The 27,073-nt window shown below is 34.5% G+C and overlaps 2 protein-coding genes and 2 pseudogenes across 2 annotated transcripts; 1 reads left to right on the top strand and 3 right to left on the bottom strand.

Moving 5' to 3' along the window:
• Positions 1 to 2,383: 2,383 nt before the first annotated feature.
• Positions 2,384 to 3,843, bottom strand: LOC114397020 (annotated as a pseudogene).
• A 6,069-nt stretch (positions 3,844 to 9,912) lies between these two features.
• Positions 9,913 to 12,682, bottom strand: LOC114396041 (annotated as a pseudogene).
• A 2,017-nt stretch (positions 12,683 to 14,699) lies between these two features.
• LOC114395619 (TMV resistance protein N-like) lies at positions 14,700 to 17,013 on the bottom strand. Its single transcript, XM_028357448.1, has 2 exons — positions 16,457 to 17,013; positions 14,700 to 15,342 (listed from the first exon to the last, which is right to left on the bottom strand). Exons 1-2 carry the CDS (start codon positions 16,951 to 16,953, stop codon positions 14,940 to 14,942), a joined length of 900 nt encoding a protein of 299 aa, XP_028213249.1. The 5' UTR covers positions 16,954 to 17,013; the 3' UTR covers positions 14,700 to 14,939.
• Positions 17,014 to 18,115: 1,102 nt separating this feature from the next.
• On the top strand, positions 18,116 to 18,954 carry LOC114395620 (TMV resistance protein N-like). Its single transcript, XM_028357449.1, has one exon. The coding sequence runs from the start codon at positions 18,161 to 18,163 to the stop codon at positions 18,605 to 18,607; it is 447 nt and encodes a 148-aa protein (XP_028213250.1). The 5' UTR covers positions 18,116 to 18,160; the 3' UTR covers positions 18,608 to 18,954.
• Positions 18,955 to 27,073: the final 8,119 nt, after the last annotated feature.

Here is a 27,073-nt window from a genome sequence, read left to right as displayed (position 1 = left end):
CTTCTTCTTCTAAGAGTAGGAACATCAAGTGCTTCAAGTGTTTGGGAAATGGACACATAGTGTCTCAATTCCCAAACAAGAAAATAATGGTGTTGAGGGAGAATGAAAGAATCTCTAGTGACTCATATCCAAATTCCCCAACAACAAATGAAGGAGAAGTGGAGTACAAAGCCTATGCTATGGATGGAGACTTGTTAATGGTAAGGAGACTTTTGGGAGGTCAAGCCATAACAAAGGAACAAGACAAAGAGAAAATATCTTTCATACTAGATGTGTCATTCAAGAGAAGGTTTGTTCTATCATTGATAGTGGGAGTTGCACTAATGTGGCAAGCAAAGGGATGGCTGCCAAACTTAACCTAAAGACTACTGCACATCCTAAGCCATACAAGCTTCGATGGCTAAGTGAAGAGGGAGAGTTGCTCATGGACCAAAAAGTTTTGATTAATTTCTCCATAAGGAAATATGCAGATAAAATATTATGTGATGCAATTCCCATGAAAACTTGTCACATTCTTCTTGGGAGACCATGGCAATTTGATAGATGTACTATTTATGATGGTCATTCCAATAACTTCTCCTTTGTACACAATGATAGTAAATTCACTCTTGTATCTTTAACCCCAAGAGAGGTATGTGAGGATAGAAAAAAATGAGAGCAAGAGAGAAAAGAAAAAGAAAAGGAAAATGAGGGAAACAATGAGAGAATTGGCATGAAAGAAGGAAATGCAAGTGAGCATGACGGGAGAAAAAAAGGAGGAGGAGAGATGAAAAGAAAGTTTGTTTGTAAAAGAAACTGAGGGAAAAAGATTGGTTCTAGCTAGGCAATCTATGAATTCTTAAGCACACACTAACATTGATATTTTGTCTAGTGGTTCTAACACTTTTGCAGAAAATTGGGAGTGTTAACCCAAGGAAGAAGGGCAACAATGATTCATTGAGCCTCGTTGCTGCAGCCCCTTTACTTAGAAGGCCGACTTGGGAGAGGATTAGGTTTGACCCCCCATTTTTAGCCTATAACGATAACATGGAAGGTAAGTATGAGCTTCATGGAAAATTTAAAGAGACTAACCAAATTTCTTTTAATGTAGGTATTGGAGGATTAATTTGAGGATGAATTTCCTCAAAGAAGGAATGAATGATGGAGATCAATGAAAGTCTTCAAGGGGAAAACAAAGATCTTAGGAGAGGAAGAATCTAATTGGGGTAGGAGGGCCAACAACAAGGGCAAAAGCTAAGGAAAAAAAAGTAGGTGTTGCTTGAAAGAGAAATCAACACCTATAAGTTCAAGCCTAAAGTGAGAAAGAAGAGCTCAGATGCATTTGATCTAAGGGAAATAATAATATGCCAATCATGGGCTTGCAATCTAATTTATTTTTAGATTTTATTTAAGTATTTTGAATTGTTCTAATGGTAATAAGTAAGTAATTATGATACCATAAATACAAAAATGATTTTCAAAGTCAATTTTTTTAACACCTTTTACGATAGTTTTCAATTGTCTTTGAATCCGTCGTTGTAGAAAATAAACATTTTCTACAACAATTTTTAAACTATCTTAGAATATCAATTTTACATCGGTTGTTTTAAAAATTGTCTTCAGATGTATTTTTTATTAAAAAATGTTAAAAACATGAAGCTTTAAAGATGATTTAAAAATCATCTTAAAAACACAATTTTTAAAGAAACCAATGTCATTTTTTTAACTAGTTATAACTATAACTGATTTCCATGACCAAATTCATGATCCATTATGCACAACAAAGTTGGAAATCCACTTATGAGGCACATGTGCCATAACTCAGCAATATTAATATTTTATTACTTCAACCTAACGTAAATATTATATATATATATATATATATATTCTGCAATATAATAAAGTATACAAAGGAAAAAAATTGCCCTGCTCAAAGTCATAGCAAAAGTTAAGAACATTGAAAACAAAAAGAAAAACATTAATTGCTACGTACTAAGATGGAGATATGGGATCTGACAGTAACACAAATATTCTTCACAAGAATGCCCAACTTAAAATCAAGTAAATAATTAATTAATGTGGGAATCCACCATTTTATTAAAAAGCCACTAGTACATGTGTTATAGTACATAATAATACAAAAAATGAAATGGAATTTTAGAAGTAAATGAAACGCACCAAAACTCAAACAAGGAATAGGGTGTTCCTCTTCTAGCTAACAAAAGTCAAGCAAACCAGTGTGTGCTTTCTTTTCTTTCAACATAAAAAATCTCAATTAATTTACAACCATTAAAGAAGACAACACTGAAATTTCGTATAGAACAATATACAAGTAGGGAAACTTCCTACTCACAATATAACAAATTGAATAAAAGCTTGCGAGTCAAGGACAAGAACGAGAATATGTAGAGAACAAAATTTAAATTTAGATTAAAAAATGTAAAAGGAATAAGAAAACCCCATTCTTTTATTTTCAAAGAGCGAATTTTAGAATTGCAGCCTTATTCTGCAATCATGGTCCATATACAAATTAATGGCTAATTATTTATTTAATGAATATTGAATATATATCTGAATCAAGATCAATAACTTAACAACAATTTAGTAATAGATCCTGAACAATAAGTTCGTATTTATCCATTTTTCCCAAAACTTTATTACTTTGATAAAAAAAAGAAATCACCATGGAAAATTCAATGATTGACCCGAGCACAACAGATAATAATTAGCTTAAAGCAAGCTAGAACCATTAAATCATTAATTATTACCTTTGCCTGTAGTTTCTGGTTCTGAACCTCAAGAACATCATTATCAGCCTTGACTGCTTCAAACTGCTGGTTGAGGACTTCATATATTCCTTCTACAATTGCTTGGTTTTCCATCTGGCCCTTCTATTCTGAAACCATATGGCAACTTGTCTTGGCTGCAACCCCAAAGCCTTAGCTAACTGCAGTTTCCTTTCTGGCTAAAGCTTGTTCGCCAGATCAGAACTCTTCTCAAGGGCCTTCACCTGTTCTAAATTCAACCTCTTCTTCTTCTCCCCACACTGGAAGACCCCATCATCGGATAACTCATCTTCTCCATGTACTTCATCGCACTTGTTCTCAATGCCTGAAAATGACATGGACTGCTTCACCATGAAAGGTGCACCCCCTGGGACATATAACACAAAATTACAATGTTGTGTTATCAAAACGCCAGAATAAATACACTAGAATCATGTTAACACTAATGTTATCTGCATCACGAAATTCACAGTTTAAGAATGCCTTATGCTGATTGTGCTTAATATGCATATTGTCCTCTTATAAATCTAGGAGACTCCGGAATGAAAAACAGACCCAAAAGCAATACAACAGTGGGAATGAGGCCTACAATTGCAAACACACCTAGTAAGTACTCTAGCAAAGTATCATTAAATTTCTAATTTCATAAAATTTTCTGTTCTGACTGCCTGTAAGGCTATACCCTTATTGTTGAAACTTGAAATTGGATTCAAATACGAAAGACTCACCAGTGGGATTAGGATTTAATGTTTTACAATTGTAATGAAAAATTTATTGTTTTCCAAATTCTTTTACGCGCTACATATGATTAAGAAAAGATTGATGAGAGGTTGCACACCACGTACATTTGACTTTTTTTCTCAACAAGGAATTAAGGAGTTTACAATAAATTACACCCTCCTCAATCAATTGAACTAGACTCAACTACACCTCTTTGGTATTGATGTACATTTGACTTAATCCTATTAAACTTATTTAAGTCTATTTCTATATATATACCGCGGAATCCCATCTTACGGTTGGATTGCTCTCTCTGAATCTGCAAAACATGATGCCTTTTGGCCACTAAATCCTTCATGTTTGTTGAAATTGCTACAAATTTTTAGAATATTCTTAAATATAATATGTATGAAAATAGTAGAATATCCTAGAACTATAGTGTGTATGAATATGGTAGAATAATCTAGAACTATAATGTGTATGAATATGGTAGAACAATCAAGAACTATAAGTGTATGTATAAGATAGAAGAATCTAGAACTATCATGATACTAATCTATCATGAAAACTCTAAAAAGACCTAAAGTAATGTAAAAACATTCACCACCATTGAGAGGTTGGTGACTTAAGCCTATAAATATGCAATAGGTATGTTGTAATGGATCATCCAAGAAATCAATGACATAGCCTTCTTTCTAAAACAATTCTCTAAAACTATCAACTATCAACTATCATCTAAAAAACTACCAACAGTGGTATCAGAGCTACGTTCGGTCATACATTGGGCGTAGTTATATTACCTACCTACCATTTCAAAATCCTCCCAACTACTTCAAAAATTTCCTTTGTACTATTAACCCACTTCAATAATATATTTTCTAAGCTATGGATAACACTACTCAATCGTCAACTATTTCTGTCCCTATCTTCAATGGTGAAAATTATGATTTCTGGCGTGTTAAAATGGAAACATATTTTTCATCTCAAGATTTATGGGACATAGTAGAAGAAGGCTTCACTGTTCTCGCGGATACTTCAGCTCTTAATGCATCTCAAGAAAAAGAGTTGAAGAAAAATAAACAGAATAATTCAAAGGCGTTGTTCACCTTGCAACAAGCGGTGACTGATCCAATTTTCCCAAGAATTATGGGAGCTAAGAATGCCAAAGAAGCGTGGAACACATTGCAGGAGGAGTTTCAAGGAAGTGTTAAGGTACGTGCCGTTAAACTTCAATCTCTAAGAAGAGATTTTGAACTATTGAAGATGAAGGAGTCTGAGAAAGTTAAAGATTACTATTCTAAAGTTAAAGAAATAGTTAATCAAATGAGAGCTTTTGGGGAAGATATTCTTGACAAGAAAATTGTTGAGAAAATTCTAATTACTATGCCCAAAAAGTTTCACCCAATCGTGACAACAATTGAGGAAACCAAAGATCTGTCCACTCTATCAGAGATAGAACTATTGGGCTCTCTTGAAGCATATGAGCAAAGACTGTATAGGCATAAAGAAGATACACTTGAAAATGCCTTCCAGTCAAAGTTTAAATTTCAGCCCCAAAACAAAGAAAATGAAGGAAAGAAAAATTATGGAGAAACTTTCAAAAGAAGAGAAGGTTCTAGGAATTCCCTTAAGAACAAAATAGATAAAAATCTTCCATGCAATATATGCAAAAGGCAAGGCCACGCAGAGAAAAATTGTTGGTTTTGTAATATGCCACAATGCAACCAATGCAAGAAGTTCGGGCATGTAGAGAAAAATTGTTGCAACAAAAATAGGCATCAAGCCAATATCGCAGAGGAGCATGATCAAGAAAAATGTATGTTCTATGCCACTCAAGACTCAATAAAAGAAAAGGGAGGAAGCTGGTACTTGGATAGTGGATGTAGCAATCACATGGCCAAGGATGAGACTATTTTCAAAAGCATTGATGAGTCTGTTAAAGTCAAAGTTCGACTGGGAAATGGAAGTGTGGTTGAATCAAAATGCAAAGGCACTGTCATGGTGGAGACAGATAAAGTTACGCGACTCATCCATGATGTCTTACTAGTTCCTAGCCTAAAAGAAAATCTTCTAAGCATTGGCCAAATGATGGAGAGAGGCTACACACTTCACTTTGAAGGAGGTGTATGCAAAATCTTAGACAACAAAAATAAAAAGTCTGAGATAGCCCAAGTAAAGATGAATAAGAGCAATAGAAGCTTCCCTCTAAATTTAAAATATGCAACAAACATTGCCATGAAGATACAAGTTGATGATTCATGGCTATGGCATCGAAGATTTGGCCACTTCAACACACATGCCTTAAAGTTGTTACATGAGAAGAACATGATGAGAGATCTTCCAAGCATAAAGGAGAACAATGAAGTGTGTGAAGGAAGTCTCCTTGGTAAGCAACACCGATTTCCTTTCTCAACAAGCGGAGCATGGAGAGCGAAAGATCTATTGGAACTAATACATACGGATGCCTGTGGACCAATGAGGATGCCATCACATGAGAACAACAGGTACTTCATACTCTTCATTGATGACTTTTCTAGAATGACATGGGTATATTTTCTAAAAGAAAAATTAGAAGTCTTTGGAGTATTAAAAAAGTTCAAGGCCCTTGCTGAAAAATCAAAGTGGAAAATGGATAAAAGTACTAAGAAGTGATCACGGAAAAGAGTACACCTCTCACAAGTTTGAAAGATTTTGTGAGGATGAAGGCATTGAGCGAAAACTTACAGTCGCATATTCTCCTCAACAAAATGGAGTGTCTGAGAGAAAAAATCACACAGTTATGGAAATGGCTAGATCAATGCTCAAGGAGAAGGGACTACTTAACACATTTTGGGCTGAAGTAGTCTACATTGCTGTTTACATACTCAACAGATGTCCAACTAAGTCTGTACAAGACAAGACTCCAATTGAAGCTTGGAACGGGAAGAAGCCATCAGCAAAGCACCTAAGGGTCTTTGGATCTATATGCTATTCATATTCCAGACGTGAAGAGGCACAAGCTTGAAGACAAGACTATACGAGGTATCTTCCTTGGGTATAGAAATATCTCTAAGGGCTACCGTGTCTACAACTTGCAAACTAAGAAACTCTTCATCAGTCGAGATGTTGAAGTTGATGAGTACACTTCTTGGAATTGGGATGAAGAAAAAGTGGAGAAGAACGTTCTTATACCCGCTCAACTACCTCAAGAAGAAGCTGAGGAAGAAGACCCAAGTGAACCACCTTCACCTCCACCACAACAACAAGATCAAGAACTATCATCACCAGAGTCTACTCCAAGACGAGTAAGATCTTTGGTGGACATATATGAAACCTGTAACTTGGCCATACTTGAACCTGGAAGCTTTGAAGAAGTGTCAAAGCAGGAAGTATGAGTCAAGGCAATGGAAGAAGAGATACAGATGATCGAGAAAAACAACACATGAGAGTTAGTAAATCGTTCCCATGGAAAAGATATCATTGGGGTTAAGTGGGTCTATAAGACAAAGCTCAACCTTGATGACACCATACAGAAACACAAGGCGAGGCTAGTAGCTAAGGGTTACTCACAGTAACCCGGAATTGACTACAATGAGACATTTGCACCAGTAGCTCGTCTTTATATCATAAGAGCTCTAATAGCTCTTGCGTCACAAAAAGGATGGAGTATCCATTAACTAGATATCAAATTCACCTTCCTTAATAGCGTACTTAAAGAAGAGATCTATGTGGCGCAACCACAAGGATTCGTGTCTAAAGGCAAAGAAAGCAAAGTGTTAAGACTAAGAAAAGCACTCTACAGTTTGAAGCAAGCACCTCAAGCATGGTATAGCAGAATTGATCAGTATTTCATGGATCAAGGATTTAGGAGGAGCAAGAGTGAGCCTACACTTTACATCAAGTCTCAAGGTCAGAACACTCTCTTGCTCTCTCTCTATATGTAGATGATCTTATCTACACGGGAAACAATACTAAGATGATGATGGAGTTTAAAGAAGACATGATGAAGACCTTTGAGATGACCGACCTTGGTTTGATGAGTTACTTCCTCGGCGTAGAGGTAAGTAAGAGAAATGAAGGGATATTCATCTCGCAAAAGAAATACACATAAGGCTTACTTAAGAAATTCAAGATGTACGGTTGCAAACCTGTTGCTACTCCACTCATAACAAATGAGAAACTACAGAAGAATGATGGAGCACCAGAAGCTGATGCATCCAAATACCGAAGTCTAATTGGAAGCCTCCTATATTTGACAGCTACATGGCCTGACATAATGTATACTACAAGTCTTCTATCAAGATTCATGCAAAGCCCAAGTCAAATACACTTTGAAGCAGGAAAAAGAATTTTGAGGTATCTATAAGGAACAAAAGAGTTCGGTATATGGTATACTACCAAAACCAACTCTGAATTACTTGGCTACACCGACAGTGATTGGGCAGGTTCGGCAGATGACATGAAGAGTACCTTTGACCATGCTTTCTCACTATGATCGGGAATGTTCTCTTGGGCGTCGAAGAAACATGCAACAGTAGCACAATCAACAGCAGAAGCAGAGTACGTGGCAGCTGCTGAAGCAACGAGTTAAGCTATATGACTTCGTAGGATACTTGAAGACATGAGAGAAAAACAAGATGAGCCTACTAAAATCAACTACGACAACAAATTAGCAATTGCAAGGGCGAAGAATCCAGTTCATCACAATAGAACAAAACACATAGCAATCAAGTATCACTTTATCAGAGAAGCTGAAGCAACTAAAGAGATCAAACTCGACTACTGCAGAATAGAAGATCAAATTGCAAACATATTCACGAAGGCGTTGCCAAGACCAAGATTTGAAGAATTACGAGCTATGCTCGGAGTCACAGAAATTTGCATCAAGGAGGAGTGTTGAAATTGCTACAAATTTCTAGAATATTCTTAAATATAATATATATGAAAATAGTAGAATATCCTAGAACTATAGTGTGTATAAATATGGTAGAACAATCTAGAACTATACTGTGTATGAATATGGTAGAACAATCTAAAATTATAAGTGTATGTATAAGATAGAAGAATCTAGAACTATCATGATACTAATCTATCATGAAAACTCTAGAAAGACATAAAGTAATGTAGAAACATTCACCACCATTGAGAGGTTGGTGACTTGAGCCTATAAATAGGCAATTGGTATGTTGTAATGGATCATCCAAGAAATCAATGACATAGTCTTCTTTCTAAAACAATTCTCTAAAACTATCAACTATCATCTAATAAACTATCAACAATGTCTTTGGTATTAAATGCTCGCATTAACTTGTCCTGTTTAAGCTGCAATACACGCTCGTAGGTGGCCATAAGGTCATTCCAAACGCTTGAATCATCTGTTGGCATGGCCTTCTCCAATTTCAACTCCCCAAGTTGGTGCAGTGTTGTGATCAAGTCTTTCATGTCCCTCATATTACCCGTCCTAAGTGACTTTTCTAGCTTCTGCTGAACTTTTTTCTTTTCTTCTATTGAAAGGTTGACTTGAAACATATATTACTAGTAGCATGAATCAAATAAACACATCTTTGTAATAAAACAAATATTCGAATAACATGGTAAGATAAAACATTAATAAATTGTTTTCTAAATTGTACTTAGTTTAGTTCAACGTGTCAAAAAGAATTCTATCTATTTATCTAAAGATCAGAGCTTTAAAATAAACTTTAGACGCTTTAATTTGATTCAAACGCACATTGGACGCATTGCCTAAAAAACGAGTTGGATGCATAGTTCAGAAACATGTATTGGAAGCTAATGATTAAATATTTTATCTGAAGTCCTTTTTAATAAACAAGTGTTTTAATTTTATTAAGCTCAAGCAACATTCTTTTATACCAAAACATATATAAATGCACATGAAACACACTGTTAGCACCACAAATTTTAATAGTGTTTGTTATCATCAAACATTAAGTGGCTTATGAACTTCTACCTCTTTGGTTCCAACAATTTCCCCCAAGAGCAATAATTTTTTAAAACCATCATATTTCCATGTATCTAAGGGAATTCCACTATATATCACCCATGCCAACCTATGTCTTAAAACTTCTCTTCACTTCCAAGGATTAATTTGATTCTGACATTTTGACTATGTACATTGCACTACAAAAAGATTAGGATAGGAAATAGATACAAGGAACCGAATTATATGTTAGTCAATACGCTTAAACTTGAAAAGGTAAATGAATATATAATTTAATACATAATAAAAAAAACTTAATAATATAATAACAACATATTAAAATTTGTATTTACTTAAATTGATACGTCTATTAAGTTCAAAGACTCTTTGAACTATCTAAGTTTGACTTTTTTAATTAACCAAATAAATTGACTTTTTTTAAGAAAATCTTGTTAAATCTAGGTCTGATGTATGTTAGGTCATAAGCCTCAATCGTGCATTAAACAAATGGAATTTGAAAAGAAAAAAATTAATTATTCTTTTTTCAAGAATTTTTACTTTATTCACACTGCAATGTTTCATAAATATTGTCCAAACACACGTCAAATTCAAATATGCATCATCAACAATGAAACATGCAAAAAAGATTTAAGAGAAGCGTCGGAGGACGAAATTTTCCAGTTCCTTGCAATTAAGCTCGTTAATTTTATTGTATGCAGCAGTAAGCTCCTCAAAATCTCTTGGTTCAGGCACGTTGGACAGTTTCTTCGCCTTTATTTCAACAAACTTCTCAAATGTTTCTTTTTGTCTATGTATCGTTGAATGTTGCAGACAACACAATTTTCGCAGTATATCCTCAGCTATGCATCCTCGACTAGTTGAGATTCAGTCCTGCACATGCAAAGAACGGTGCATATTATCCTTTGTGATTCTAAAATTGTTGGCATATTTTTCTCATCAAGCAATATCTGTTCGATGAAATGATAAGGGAGTGTTTTTTTCAAGACATACAGTAGAGTTTAATTCTGATAAAGTCATTATAGAAGATTTTTACACTAACCAAAGATAATTTAAGGAGGGGTGTTCTGAGAAACGAAGAAGTGTTGTGCTGTGAATGCAAAACTGAAACTGAAACAACTGGACAACTGAAGGAGGTTTGGAATTTATGTTTTCGATGGTCGGGTTTTATCACAGTATGGCATGATTTGAAAACAAATATGAAGCAATTTCAAGGTATTCCGGAGAAATACCAAGTGGATATGAAGAGAGCTGGAATGTGGTTATTTGGGCAACTTGGATGGAAAGAAATGAAAATAAGAAGCTTGGTGAATCAGATTTCGTATAATTTTGTTTAAATTTATTTGTGAAAATAAATGTCTATTTTAATAAAATAAATAATTTTTTATTTTTTTAATATGTTTGTTTAAACTTTTCTGCTTAAAAAAATATTTTTTTTACTTATAATAAGCAAATATTATCTGTTTATTAAAAAATAATTTTTTAAAAAAATTACTTATTTTTTTAAAAAATTAAACAAATCTTATTTGCTTACTGTGGATTACATGCAGGTTAATTTTATATTAGAAGTGGCTGAGGTATCGTAAAGAAGGATTTGTTTATCCTTTGACATCTTGGATTTCTAATCCTCTAGTATATAAGCATTGCTCGTGCTAGGAATAATTAGATTTCTGGGAAGGAAATAGGAATTGCAGATGTATGGTGTTTTTATGTTATTTTTACTGGTTCCAGGGTGATGATGCAGGGCAGTAGACATCTGTGGCAATTTTTTAGATATATGTCTTGATACGATGGATATTAGCAGTGATGATGGTTCTTTTTGTACATTTTTTATGGACATCTTGTGTGGTATTTTGTGGACATCATCAGATCTGAAGATTCATTTAGGGGAGTTTGAAGGAAATATGAAATTAACGGCATTCTTATTCATATTGGTTTCCTTGCGTTATTTCATATGTAAGTTTGACAAGATTTTGTTTTGCTGGGGGTGCTGTTTTCTATCAGAAACATTTAATGTGACTGTTCAATTGGGATGGTCACGTCTTGTGGACATTCCAATTTGTTCTTAATGAATTGTTTCGGCTTTTAAAATAAATTAATAATCATCATCGTATATATGAATTTTTACATAACTAATACAAAAATTAACAATTTTTAATTTTCAGATATATGGGAATCATTAACAAATATAAAAAATCTTTAAAATGTCATTGTATTGTTATTAAATCCAGACTAATAATATGCTGTGCAATTATTGTAAATTTTATGAAATGTAAAAAAAATTAGTTGCAAAGTTTACAATAAATGGATCCTTCTTTTCATGGCTATAAATAAATGAAAAAAAATGAGGATAATGTTTAATTTGTAGTAACTGTTGTGTGTAAATGTGCGTGTGCATGTGAGTATATACTGCACAATATTGCTGTAGTTAATTATATTATTAATTAATTAATGATCTAATTATATTTTTAGTCTATTAAATATAAGGTGTGTTTTTTTTCATTCTTTCAAATTAAAATGTGCTAATTTTTTTTAACAAAAATAGTACTTTTTAGTTCATCAAATTCACTAAATATTTTCCTTAGTCTTTACTGTGGCCAAAAAATGGCCAGTTTAATTTAAGAACTTTAAAAGATAAACAAAAAATTTAAAGGACCAGCAACTTAATTAAACGTTAATTAATCAAAGAACTACCTGTTGACCAAGCAATCCCATCCAGAGAGGTTGGCTACTTCTCTCAAACTAGCTCTCCACAGTTCCACCTTCTGCACGTTGTCTTTGAATCGTTGCTCATGATTCGCAAAAGCATCTGCATAACTTCCTGTCTGGTTCCGCACATCTGATGGATCTACATGATAGAAGACCGGTATCGCGATTTGACCCTTTGTTCTTCTGCATTCCATAATTTTCACGAGCTCTTCCAAGCACCACTTCGACGTGGCATAGTTTTTGGACAAAACAATCACCGAAACCTTGGACTCCTCAATAGCCCTTATGAGAGTTGGTGATATTTCATCCCCTCTCCCAAGTTTGTAGTCAACGTAGGTTCTTATTTTTAGCCTGTAGAATGCGGCAAGAAGATGAGCAGTGAAAGTGTGGCGAGTATCCTCGCCTCTAAAGCTTATGAACACATCGTCGGTTTCTTGAGGAATGAATGAAAAAGATGATGCTGACGCCATTTGGATTTTGGAAGGTTATGAGAAGGATGAGAGGATTTATAGAAGGGGTAAACTCTTGATGTGGGCTTGCAAATATGATCTTGTTCTCTCTATATGTAGGGTTGTGCAGTGACATTGTCCTAATATATAGCATTGGGAAATGACGAAAACAGAAAAGAAAAAAAAATTTAAAGTCGTTAGTTAGTCTCCGCAAAGTTTAAGTATCAAAATCATAAATATTAAAAAATTAAAGAACTAAAAATATAACTTATCTTAATTTAAATATTTACTTTTTTATGAAAAATCTAATTAAAGGATTGACTTTATTGGAACTTAACGCAAGGAGGACACTATCTAGGTTGTTAGAGTATGCCTTTCAAATGAGATTTTGGGATTACAAGCAATTTTTTTTAATAAGCCAACAGAATATATTAATAGGAATATAAGTGAAAGTCCAACCCATAAAATCATATAGAGAATCAATAAATTTGCTAACAAATTAGTTGCTTAATAGTATAGTTTAATGGATTGAAAAGTCAATAAAAGATTAACAAATAAGAATGATCCCTCCAACAAATTAAAAAAAGAAGAAGAATGATTCAATTTAGCATAAACAATGATCGCAGGTCCACCTATCTACACATTTAATCCAATAACCTGGCTAGATCAGAGGACTCCTAGCTAAAACCGATTAATTATATTTCATTTCATAACAGTCAAAGTAATAGAATTAGGGCATGCCAAAGCATTTGTCTTTGTTCAAAACTGTTCTGACTTATTTCGAGCAACCAACCCTCAATAATGTAGAATGTAGTAGCTAGATAATACTTCTGAACAGTTGAAGGCAGAATAACCTAACATTAACATGACCAGGCCTGTTATTTAAACCCACAACTTGGCATGATAAGACAAATTTTCGAGATCCAACCATTGTCTTGAATGTGATGCAATTTTCTTTACTTCTTACAAGTTAGTGTATAATATACTTTATTTTTAAAATGGTGAAAATTGTAGAAATTTTTTCCCATGACTTTGTAGCATATGCTATTATAATAAATTCATGAACTTCAAACACGTCTTATAATTAACTTTAACCTTCTTCTAATATTAAAACATGTCATTGCTGTCACACAATTTAGTGAAATTCTTTTTTTTTTTTTAATTTTATCATTTATTCAGGACAACAATTCAGTTTTTTTTTTTTTTATAGATTTAAATACCTTTGTAAGACTTAGCTACATGTCACTCTCTTGATTTGACATCTTCAAAATATTCTCTATTTTATCTTTTTTTAATGCGCATTTTGTACATTACTCCCAGAAGTACTAGCCAAGCTTTTGCAAGAAATGCAACACAGCGAGTAGTAAGAAAATTCATCAAATTTGAATGCTATTTGTTTGGAGTGGATGAGGAAGACCAAGTGTTGGTGTTAACTTACAAAATTTTCTAAGTTTTGGAAGATATTTTGTCTCTTAAATTTGGATTTGTTGAGACTTTGAGATCATACATATTTGAATGTGTAGCCGGAACTCGAGTTGACATGTTCTGTTGAAAAGGATTCCCATGGTGGGAGATATGTTTAAGTCTCCCACTCTAGCCTCTGCCTATCTTCATTATATATTGAGAGTGGTATAGAGCTTTTAACTTGCTTCTTTGTAATCCAAGGGTGGGTGCTTTTGGTGGTTCTAGCCTTCTATAGGAAAGGTTTTTTCTTGGTTTTAGGAGTGGGTTCTCTCAGATTTGCAGGGTAGATTCCCTGTGTTATTTTGGGATGTGCGATCTCTAATGGGAGATTAGAAATTAATTTATGTGAGAAACATCCCGGTTGCCTTGTTATGAAAATTTTCTTGACGATGTTCAAATATTTCTCCGTTAGATATTGTTAAGAGTAATAGTAACTCATTAGAAATAAGCTCAATCGATATATAAATAGAACATTTGCACACTATCATTGTATCTTTCCGGGGCGAATCTACATAAAAGAGGGTCATTGACCCCTACTAAATTTACTTTTTCTTAATGACATGTATATATATAGTTATAATTTATCTCTATAATTTAAAATTTAGTTAAAATAATAAATTATAATATGAGTTTTGTCCTCACTAAGTTATATATATGATATTGCCTCCACAACTAAAATTTTCTGCATCCGTCCTTGGTATCTTTTATCAATTTTAATCATATGTATCCTCAAATGAATGTCACTCCTCTCCTCTACTTTGAATTCTATGATGTATGGCCACAATTTGTTAGGGTTACATGCATTTGAGAATTCTGATACATATGATTATGAATATTATTGATAAATCATAATTAGCACACACTACCCAAAATCTATTCAACTTAAATCTGCGTCTATATACCGCGGAACCCGATCTTACGATTGGATTGCTCCCTCTGAATCTGCATAACATGCTGCCTTGTAGCTACTAAGTCCTCCATGTCTTTGGTATTAAACGTTCGCATCCACTTGTCCTGTTTAAGCTGCAATACACGCTCGTACGTTGCCATTAGGTCATCCCAAACGCTCGAATCATCAGTGCGCATGGCCTTCTCCAATTTCAGCTCCCCAAGTTGGAGCAGTGTCGTGATCAAGTCTTCCATGTCTCTCATGTTACCCGTCTTCAGTGACTTTTCTAGCTTTTGCTGTGCCATTTGCTTGTACGTTGCTATGCGTCTTTCTAGGCCCCCGCTTGTAATAGAGTCCAACTTTTGTAATATGTCCATTGCAATTTTCTCTACTAGTTCAGACTCCACCCTGTGTTCATGATCATTTTACATAAAGTAAAGGAGAAAAACATGTCACATCTCTTGAATATCAAGAACTTGTCATTATATGTAAGATATAACATAATTGTAATAATATCAAACAGAACAAAATTGATCAGATATAGCGAAGTCGGTAACCGAAATAATTGACCGCTTCTGCTGATTAGTTCGGCTTCAATAATTTAGTTTTCTTCTCAAGAAACTTTTTTCTGTTTCATACAAATATACATCATCAAAGAATTTATATATTATTAATATTATGTGAAATCTGTACTTTATTTCAAAATGGGTCCACGTAATGAAAGATGATTACTTAAGTGTCAAATAATAAACTTTAGATATCTGGTTAGAAAAACAAACAAATTCAAAAGGACTCAGTTTTACAAATGAGTATACCGAACCAATTTTTCGATTACTTTTTTGTATTTTTTATACCATTGTTTTTAACATTTGGTTTTATGAGAAAAAATTATTTAGTTTTACAAGTATCAATCAATTATGAGAAAAAATTATTTAGTATACCGAACCAATTTTTCGAAAATTACAAGTGTCAATCAATTTAATTTCTAAAATAACAAAATTAAATATAGTTTTAGTCCTTAACATGATCAAATTGTAGTCGTAGTTAGTTCTTATAATTTTGGAACCTAAATAATCATCATATAGTAATCTTAAAGAATTAAAACAGTTGTTGTTTAACAATTTTAAAACTAAAATGATGTTTTCATAATTTTAGGGATTAGATCTTCTGCAAAGACTAATATTTCATTTTTTTACAGATTCATCCTATAACTAAGAATTAATGTTAAAAAAATTTCCATGTTCTTTGAAACATAACTGTATTTTAATTTTCTTGTATAAAAGTTGGTGTTGGTGCTTGAAACATTGGAATCTCTTAACTTCTTATATCAATCTTTAAAAGCAATTGAAAACTACCCCCAAAAAAATTATGTCATGAATGTAAATGTTTTATATAGATATAAGTTGTGTTGAATTATTAAAAGAGAAAAAAAAGGAAAAAATCACGAATCTATTCATCTATTAACAAAAATTAATAATATTAATAATTAATATTTGTTGATAAAAAAATGTGAATATTTTACCTTGTGGTTAAGCAATCCCAGCCAGATATATTGGCTACTTCACCCAGCACAAGCCGCCAAGTTTGAACCTTGTTCATGTTGCCAACAAAACGTTGTTCGTGCATTGCAAAAGCATGTCCATAGCTACCCGTTTGATGGCGTACATGGGTTGGGTCAACATGGTAAAAAACAGGCACTATAATCTGCCCATTTTTTCTCTTACACTCCATAATCTTCACGAGTTCATCCAAGCACCACCTCGAAGAAGCATAGTTTTCGGAGAAAACAATGACGGCCACCTTTGCATCATCGATTGCCCTAAGAAGTGAGGGCGATATCTCATCGCCTCGTTCCAACTCGTTGTCGATGTAGGTTTTCACTTGAAGCCTTGTTAGGGCAGCGTAAAGATGGCTTGTGAAAGTGTAACGTGTGTCCTCGCCTCTAAAGCTAAGGAAAACGTCGTGCACTTGTTGAGGGGTCTTGGAGGTAAATGGAGGAGGAGGAACAAAAGATGCCATTGGTGTTTCAAATGTAGCAATAAATTATAGAATATTGAAGATAGATGTGTGTTTTAATAAACTATGAAGTTGCAACTTGCAATAAATGATATTCATAGAAAAATAAAAGAGGGGACACTTACGTATCCTAGAAGGGTCTCATTTTGTGGGTAATTCCGTGTTGCTAAAATGGAATTCGATTGGATGCTTCCTTTTTGCCGTCTTTGGTGGCTCCAATGATGAGAATTGCTGAGTGTAGTTGGTTCTGAATCGAGGGAGACCCCAAAATAATTCAACATTTTACGCTGGAAAATGAACTCCACGTCCACGTTCACTAGTTGACTACAGTAAGGTCAACTCAAATAGTAGAAATAAGACAAGAACATTTTTTATTTCATTTTGATAGAGTTGAATAAATTTGAAACCGCGTGATTCATTTTCAAACCAGAAGTCAAATTTGATCGAAAGAAAGGTTTTTCATTTTTATCATACGTGGGGCGAGGGTTGCTGGTACGCATATTTGCAGGACATTGACTACAATGTAGTATTGTTTTTTCACGATTTCCTTTCATCTAATAGTTCAAAAAAAATGTAAATATTCATTCATTTTTTTCCTTCATTTTATTTTTATCTTATTTTATTTTAACCTCTTTCCTTTTTCATGGCATCACTTATTACATTTTTTTAGGTTTTCCTTTTATTTTTTTTCTTCTTATTTCTCTCCTATCTGTCCCTATTTTTTTTTTTCATTTTAGGATGGACATTAATCACTACTCCTACTTGCCAAACTCTTTTTGCGGGTTAAAACGCTGGATAGAAATGCATATGTAGAATTTAGATTCATGCAAAATTTGTAGGATTAAACTCAACTTATAATTACTCAAATTTTAATTACCAACATTTAACCATATAATTAACACTGAAACTAGTTCATCTATTAACTCTATTATGAAAATTTGTTAATCATGTATTGAAATACTACTATTATTTGTTTAATCATAACCCGCTAAAACTATGAAGATATGCAAATTAATTTAATCAATTATTTATATAGGCATTATGACTCTAAATTAGCAACATAAACTTCGAATGTGAACGCTTACACCACCTTCTTTTTTTTTTTTTGTCAAACTATCATATATATTGTATTTATATGAAAAATAATCCACAAGAAGAACTTGAATCCATTTGAGGAATAAGATTATCCTACTCAGAAGGGTGTAATGTGATGGAAACATCATCGTCCTCCAATGATTCAAAGAAAGGGCATGAAGTACTTCTCAGCTTCAGAGGTGACGGCACGCGTAACACTTTCACTGGCCATCTCAACGTTGCTTTGAAAAGGTGTGACATCAGAACCTACATAAACGACCACGACCTCAAAAGAGGGGATGAAATATCCTACACCCTCCTCAAAGAAATCGAGGATGCTAATCTTTCCGTCATCATTTTCTCCAAAAACTTCGCCACCTCAAAGTGGTGCTTGGACGAGGTTGTCAAAATACTCGAGTGCAAACAAAGGCACGGGCAAATTCTGCTGCCTGTTTTCTACCATGTGGAGCCATCCACGGTGCGAAATCAAACAGGAAGTTATCCAGAAGCGTTTGCTGAAGACGAGATGCGTTTTCAAGGAAACATGGAGAAGGTGCAAAAGTGGGGCAAAATTTCCAAATAGGGTCCCTTTTACAAATTTATTACCAGAATGGGTCTGTTTCATAATTATTTATCAAGGGAATCTCTTTTTTTACTACAAAGTGTTACTTCTGAAGGCGCTTTCCGTGAAACAGTGACACGTGGCGTGACGGGACAAGTTGAGAGGGGATGATGGGACAGGGGGGAAGTGTTGGCCTGTCAGACGCGACCACTAGTGGTGGCCTGCCAGGCGCGACCACTAGTGGTGAACAGCCAAACACTTCCCGCTTCCCTATAAAACCCTTTTTCCTCCGTTTCATTTTCATTATGCGTTGAAGTGAGCTGAGTTGAATCTGACTTGTTGCTGCTATATGTATTAGTGTTGAAGCGCTTTATACCGGTTAGAAATTTTGCTCAAAACTAGTAAATATTTTTTTATCTTTGATACATTATAACATTATTTAATATTTATTTTGTTGATGATAATAATGATTATATTTTGTAGGTGCATAAACAAATTGACATGGATTATAAAATGAAATAGTAATTTTGTTTATATTTTTTGTGTGATAATTAGTAATTTTTTGTAACTTAATAATTTAATTTTTAGTTATAATTATGTTATATTTGTTTGTTGATGACAATAATTATTTATTGTAGTAGTTTTTATGTCCAGCACATTATTATTATTATTATTATTATTAGTTAAGCTCATAATTATTGATGTTGTTGGTATATTTTTTTAATAGCCAAAATTTACATAGACGTTAAAAATAAATGTCGATTATTTTGCATCATGAGTGTGCGAAGTAGAAATTGTTGTGACAGTAATTTAATTTATTTTGAGTAATTTGTTGATGTTAATTTATTTTAGGTTAATAATTTATGTTATGTTAATATATTTTTTATATTATTTTTTATTGATGACATTAATTATTTATTGTAGGTATATTTTTGAAAAATGAGTTCAATTATTACACTCGTCTATTTAAATGACAAGATGTATGAAACTGATGATGGTATCACATTTGAAGGCCCTAAAAAAGCTATTCAAATAAAGCGTGGTATTAGTTTTGAGTGTTTTAAAAAAAGGATACACGACAAGGTAAAATTACAAAAACATGAAAGTATATCTACTATCACTTGTAGATTTTTAGTTGCAGGTAAATATATTGCACTGCAAATTTGTGACGATGAAGATGTTGAAACAATGATTCAAAGTTTTGAACAACAACAAGAAATGTCTGTCATAGAATTATGTGTTGAAGTTGATGTTGCGGGTGCTTCTGCAATTAATTTCACAAATTCATTGTTATCATGCGGAAATAATATGTCTCACAATGAATTGGGCAGTGCAAGAGTTGGAACAAATTCAGAAGAAGATTTTGATGATGATGATTATTTAATATCTAATTCATACGTTGAGAACTCATTAGATGAGGATGAGGATATTGATGAAATGTCTGACACAGATGATGAAGCTTCCCGTTTGATTGAACCACTTACAGTTGTGCAATCGGGAGAAGGTATATTTATTGTTATATATAAATAAATATTATAATATTTAAATAATTCGCTACCCTTGAATTATAAATTTTTGGTATATTATTTTTGTAGGTGGAAGTCAGACTCCATTCTGGGATTCTGCTTCTCACTATAGTAATATTAATTGGAGTCATCCTGACCAAGAAGAAATTTGCGATTTAGATATGGGATCAAATTTTAATATGGGTCAAGAATTATATGTTGGTATGGAATTTGATACCAAAAGCGTAGTAAAAAATGCATTACAACAATATGTAATGAAAGTGCATCAAAGTTTCAAAGTTGTTGAATCTAAATCGCAGAAATATGTCGTCTGTTGTGGAAATAGAAGCGATGACATCCCATGCTCTTTTTATATGAGGGCAATTTTACAAAAAAAAACTGATACATGGAAAGTTACGCAATGGGGAGGACCACACAATTGCTTGAATATGAGTATTACTCAAGACCATGATAAATTGGATTCTGATTTGATTGCCACTTGTGTACTAGGTATGATTATAAATTTTCATTCTTATTTATCCTTTTTTTGTGTTTGTTGGTGTACAATAATTTTTCGTACTTATTTTTATAGGGATGATCAAAGAAGATCCGTCACTCATGATTTCTTTAATTCCAGAGAGGATCAATGGAATGTTTAATTACAACATTTCTTACAGGAAAGCGTGGAAGGCAAAGCAAAAGGCAATAACAATTGAATATGGCGACTGGGATGAGTCTTATGCCGCTCTTCCGTCATGGCTGAAACTAATATGAACCCTCATGGCACAAGGGCTGACTTAGGATCGTCTAGGATTAAACCTTGATGGAAAATGCGGAAATTGATTAAGGAAATGATGGAAAATAAGGTGGTTAATTTCGTGGGTCTTAATAAGGTGGTTCTTGGCATAAAATGGAATAATGAGATGAGAAAACGTAGGTTAAGTGGTGGCTGGACAGAAATATAGAAATGGCAAAAACTGAAGCTACAGGGCTCCAAATGAGGTGATTCCAAAACAAGGTGAAAGGTCTCGTTTTGAAATTCAATTTAGGCTCAAGAATCACTTAATTTGAGTTCGTAAAATGGGAGTTATGGCCACGAGATAATTCTGGGCAGAGGTGGATTTTCTGGAATTGTGGTTTGAAAGAACAAGGGTGAAGATGAAAGGAAGGAAAGAATCACTCTTTCCATCGAGGGCAACACACAAAGGTTGTGAAAGTCCTTTGATACAGCCAGGGTGTTCTTGAATCACTCAAGAATTTAGGAGAATCACTCTCACTAAGATAAAAGAGATAAACTCTAATTTTTTGAATAAAACTCAACTTGTGTTTATTGATAAAATGGTTCAGCTTATATAGAAGCTTTACAACAGATTTTAGTAATGACCCACTAAACTAGAATTAAAATAACTTCATGCCATTAACCTAGGGAATTAAAAAAAAAATTTAATGGCTGAGTGTAACTGAAATTGTGGCAACCAAAAGTCACCCCCAACAGCCAACAAGTCAGCCACCATTTGGTCTCCCAAAAGGCTGATGCCTAGGTTGCCAATAGGGCCCTTATTACAACTTGAACTAAACCTAATAAAGCCCTTTTAGTTGATTAACCCAAAACATATTTTTGGTCAGCCAACTTTACAAGGATTGGACCATTATTTAGACAAACTAAAAACTCTAAAATTGAGACAAAGTTGTGCCATTTAGTCCTCCTCCATTTGGGCCATGATACAACTCACAACCTTGGACTTTTCTCCTTGAAACTTGGGCTTGTATTCAAATAGTATGGACATCACTTGTTGAAGAACTTCCTTGGCTTTCCTTGCTCTAGCCCTTGTCATAGGCCCTCCAAGTCCTTCAAGTGGATCCTTGCCCTTGCTCTTGGTCATGTCCTCATCATTCTCTCCCTCTTGAGAAGGATTTTTCCTCAAATCGGATTCTCCATCGGCATAAAAAAGAGATAAATCAGAGACATTGAAGGTGGAACTAACATTATACTCACCGGGCAGCTCAACTTTGGAAGCATTGTCATTGATTCTTTCAAACACTTGAAATGGTCCATCTCCCCTTGGTTGAAGCTTTGATTTCCTTTGTTCCGGAAACCTTTCTTTTCTCATGTGCACCCAAACCCAATCTCCGGGTTCGAAGACAACCTTCTTTCTCCCTTTGTTGGCTTGTTTAGCATAGCTTTTATTTTTCCTCTCAATTTGATCTTTGACTCTCTCATGAAGCTTCTTCACATAGTCCGCCTTTGCTTGACCTTCTTTATGCTTAAAAACAGAAACATTAGGCATAGGCAAAAGATCAAGAGGAGTTAGTGGGTTAAAACCATAAACAACTTCAAAAGGAGAACAATTAGTGGTGCTATGAACAACTCTATTGTAAGCAAATTCAACATGGGGTAAACAAGCTTCCCAAGTTTTTAAGTTCTTCCTCAAAACTGTCATAAGCAAAGTTCCCAAAGTCCTATTAACAACTTCCGTTTGCCCATCGGTTTGTGGGTGACAAGTGGTTGAAAATAACAATTTTGTGCCCAACTTGCTCCACAAAGTCCTCCAAAAATGACTTAGGAACTTAGAGTCCCTATCACTAACAATGCTCCTTGGCAAACCATGGAGTCTCACAATCTCCTTGAAAAACAAATCAGCCACATGGGAAGCATCATCAACTTTTTTACATGGAATAAAATGAGCCATTTTAGAAAATCTATCAACAACCACAAAAATGCAATCTCTACCATTGCTTGTTTTTGGCAGCCCCAAAACAAAATCCATGGATAAATCAATCCAAGGATACTCCGGAATTGGCAATGGAGTATACAATCCATGAGGCTTTACCTTAGACTTTGCCTTTTTACATACAATGCAATGTTCACAAAATTTTTGCCCATCCTTTTTCATATGAGGCCAATAAAAATGTTCTTGTAATGTTTCTAGAGTCTTTTGGACCCCAAAATGCCCCATTAAACCTCCTTCATGTGCTTCACAAACAAGAAAATTTCCAGTAGAACATTTAGGCACACACAATTTGTTTTCTTTGAAAAGAAAGCCTTCATGTCTAAAGAAACCATTTTCTGAAAATTTTTCACAATTTTTAAAAATTTATCCAAAAGTTTCATCATTTTCATACATGCTTTTCAAACATTCAAGACCAATCAATTTTGTTTCAAGCATAGAAAGTAATGCATGACGCCGAGAAAGAGCATCGGCTACAATATTACCTTTTCCCTTTTTATGTTTGATAACATAAGGGAATTGCTCTAGGAATTCCACCCACTTCGCATGCCTTTTGTTAAGCTTGCCTTGCCCCTTGATATATTTGAGGGACTCATGGTCACTATGAATGACAAATTCCTTGGGATAAAGGTAGTGTTGCCATGTTTTCAAAGCCCGTACTAAGGCATACAACTCCTTATCATAAGTTGAATAGTTAAGGGTAGGACCACTTAACTTTTCACTAAAATAAGCAATTGAATGGCCTTCTTGCATCAACACAGCCCCAATCCCAACATTTGAAGCATCACACTCAATTTCAAAAGATTTTTGAAAGTTTGGCAACGCAAGTATGAGGGCATTAGTTAGCTTTTGCTTAAGAACATTGAAAGCTTCTTCTTGTTTCTCTCCCCATTTGAAACCAACATTTTTCTTGAGCACTTCATTGAGAGGTGCTGCCAATGTGCTAAAATCCTTCACAAATCGTCTATAAAAACTTGCTAAGCCATGAAAACTCCTCACCTCGGTCATGGACTTAGGTGTAGGCCATTCTTGAATAGCCTTAACCTTCTCCTCATCAACTTGCACTATTTTTGAACTCACAACAAAACCAAGAAACACAACATGGTTGGTACAAAAGATGCATTTTTCATGACTGGCATACAATTGTTCTTCTCTAAGCACAGTCAAGACAGATTTTAAATGATCAATATGCAAATCAAGTGAAGTGCTATAGATAAGAATATCATCAAAGTACACCACAACGAACTTTCCTTTGAACTCTCTCAAGATATGGTTCATTAGTCTCATGAAAGTGCTAGGAGCGTTAGTTAGGCCAAAAGGCATAACCAACCATTCATACAAACCATATTTTGTTTTAAAAGCAGTTTTCCATTCATCCCCTTCTCTAATCCTAATTTGATTGTATCCACTTTTTAAATCGATTTTAGAGAAGTAACATGCACCATGCAATTCATCAAGCAAATCATCAAGCCTAGGTATAGGATGCCTATATTTAATGGTGATGTTATTAAGGGCTCTACAATCGGAACACATGCGCCATGTCCCATCCTTTATAGGGACCAAAATCACTGGGACAGCACAAGGACTCATACTATCTCTTACCCAACCTTTGCTAATGAGTTCATCCACTTGTCTTTGAATCTCTTTGGTTTCTTGTGGATTACTTCTATAGGCTGGCCTATTGGGCAAAGAAGCTCCCGGAATGAGATCAATTTGATGCTCAATTCCCCTCAAAGGTGGTAGTCCACTTGGCACATTTGGTGGAAACATGTCTTGAAAATCCTGCAAAAGAGTTTTAACTCTAGAAAGCACTTCAAAATCATCAAAATTGTTAGTGGTCAAAATCTGATTTTTGCAAAACAAGATATATAGTGACTATTTAGCACGAAACAACCTCTTGACCTCACTTTTTGTGGCTAAATAGCTCTCCCTTACTTCAAGTGTTTCACTCTTCTTTTGTTCACTCTTTTTTCTCTCAAGTGTTTCCCTCTTTTTCTCACTCTCAAGTGTTTTGCTCTCTTTTTCTTTTCCTTTTTTCTCTTGAAGAAGTTTTTCTCTCATTTTCTTTTGATCCTCACACACTTCTTATGGACTCAATGGCTTGAGCACAATCTTTTTGTCTTGGTGCATGAAAGAGATCTTGTTGGTGTAACCGACATGATTGGCTCTTTCATCAAATTGCCATGGTCTCCCCAAAAGTAAGTGACTTGCCTCCATAGGAACAACATCACAAAGTACCTTATCATTGTATTTCCCAATGGAAACGTCCACTTCAACTTGCTGCCTCACTTGCACCTCCCCATCCTTACTAAGCCATTGAAGTTTGTATGGCCTAGGATGTGGTTTAGTAGCTAAATTTAGCTTTGACACTAATCTAGCACTAGCCACATTGGTGCAACTACCTCCATCAATGATCACTATGCACACCTTGCCATTGATTAAACATCTAGTGTGAAAGATGTTTTCTCTTTGGCTCTCCTCCTCATGCTTCAATTGACCACCAAGTAACCGCCTAATCATCAACAAATCTCCCTCCGGAGTCTCCTCTTCCTCTACGTACTCACTCTCCTCTTCCTCTTCAACATCAGATTCACTTATATATTCTCCATCTCTAAGAACCATGGACCTTTTGTTAGGGAACTCATAAGCATAGTGTCCTAGGCCTTGTCACTTGAAACACTTCACATCTCTACTCCTTTTAGAGGGTTCCTCTTGGAACTTTGAGCGAGTTTTTGATGGGATAGGTGTGGAACTACTAGAAGTAGCACCCCCATCTTTCTTACCTTTGTCTTTCCAACTAGAAGAACCAAAGTTGGTAAAACTCCTCTTAGCCACTCCCTTCCTTTTTAATTGTTGCTCTACTTGGATTGCTTTGTGAAGCAAATCATCCATTTCAACAAACTCCTGCAGCTCAACAATATCACGGATATCATTAGTCAAACCATTAAGAAATCGAGCCATAGTTACCTCCTCATCTTCTTTAATCTTTGCTTGAATCATGAGCACATCCATTTCCTTGAAATACTCCTCAACCCCCTTGTTGCCTTGGGTTAGTTTTTGGAGCTTGAATTTCAAGTCCCTTGAGTAACTAGCCGGCACATACCGCTTCCTCATGATCTTTTTCATCTCCGTCCATGTATCAACCATTGGCTCTTCATTTCTTGCTCTCTCCTTTTGTAGCTTGTTCCACCACACAAGAACATAGTCGGAAAACTCCGTGGAGGCAAGCTTCACCTTCTGGTCCTCCTCATAGTTGTTGCATGAGAAAACATGCTCTATTTTCATCTCCCACTCCAAGTAGGCCTCCGGATGATTCTTTCCTTTAAATGGAGGAATGTTGAGTTTAATACCATCAATTCGGTTTTGTCTAGAAACACCATCATTCCCTCTTCTCCTCCTTTCTTCTTCATTATGATCTCTATTCTCCATTTGATCCAACCTCTCATGGAGCGCATCATCTGGTTGTTTCATTAACCTCTCCATATGTTGCATCAAAGCTTGCATTTGGAATTGCGAAAGCCCCCCCTCCATCATTAGGATTTGTTCCTGCCATCTCAAACAAACAAATCAAACGTAACAAGACAATTATAGTTGTTGTTTGAATACCTCACCCACTTAAGTGTATCACACAATTATGGCTTTTCTCTAATGAAAACACTCTTGCCTTTTACCACTCTAATTCCCCTTGAGTTCTTAGGCAATTCAAGAGATTATGGCCACAACAAAGAACAATTCACCAATATGTGTAAGGTAAGGCTAGAGAGACAAGGAAAAGGTTAACCAAGAAAAAGGCTAACAATATTTTTAGGCACAAATGAAGGAAATAAAATTCAGAATTTAGGAATTCAAGTAACAATCCTTCATGCAACCAATATATTACCTTAAAGAGATTTTTTTAAAAGTTCTTCAAGCATGAACCATTCAGCCTAATTTTATTTTTTTTTAGTTTTGCTTATACGAAATTCTGCTTCTTTTTTTTTATATAACAAAGAGATCAAAAGGCCTTTTTTTATAACAAAGAGATCAAAAGGCTTAATTTTTGCAATGGTTCAACCTAAAAAAAAAAAATATGAATAAGAAGGTAATATAAATGGCAAAGAGAATAAAGAAGGATGTTACCCAATATTTCCAGCAAAGGAAGTGTTGATCCTAGAACCAGGCTCTGATACCAAATGATATGAACCCTCATGGCACAAGGGTTGACTTAGGATCGTCTAGGATTAAACCTTGATGGAAAATACGGAAATTGATTA

Source organism: Glycine soja, chromosome 18, assembly GCF_004193775.1.
Source record: "Glycine soja cultivar W05 chromosome 18, ASM419377v2, whole genome shotgun sequence".
NCBI classification, from domain to species: domain Eukaryota; kingdom Viridiplantae; phylum Streptophyta; class Magnoliopsida; order Fabales; family Fabaceae; genus Glycine; species Glycine soja.
Note: the sequence above shows the minus strand (reverse complement) of the source record. Positions and strands in the feature narration are given on the sequence as shown.

What these genes read in the sequence shown, in the direction of transcription:
- LOC114395619 (XM_028357448.1), bottom strand. Translation starts at nt 16,953, where the DNA reads ATGGCATCTTTTGTTCCTCCTCCTCCATTTACCTCCAAGACCCCTCAA. An exon ending in TGGGATTGCTTAACCACAAG is followed by an intron (nt 15,343 to 16,456) that starts GTAAAATATTCA and finishes TCATGAACACAG; the next exon opens with GGTGGAGTCTGAACTAGTAG.
- LOC114395620 (XM_028357449.1), top strand. Translation starts at nt 18,161, where the DNA reads ATGGAAACATCATCGTCCTCCAATGATTCAAAGAAAGGGCATGAAGTA.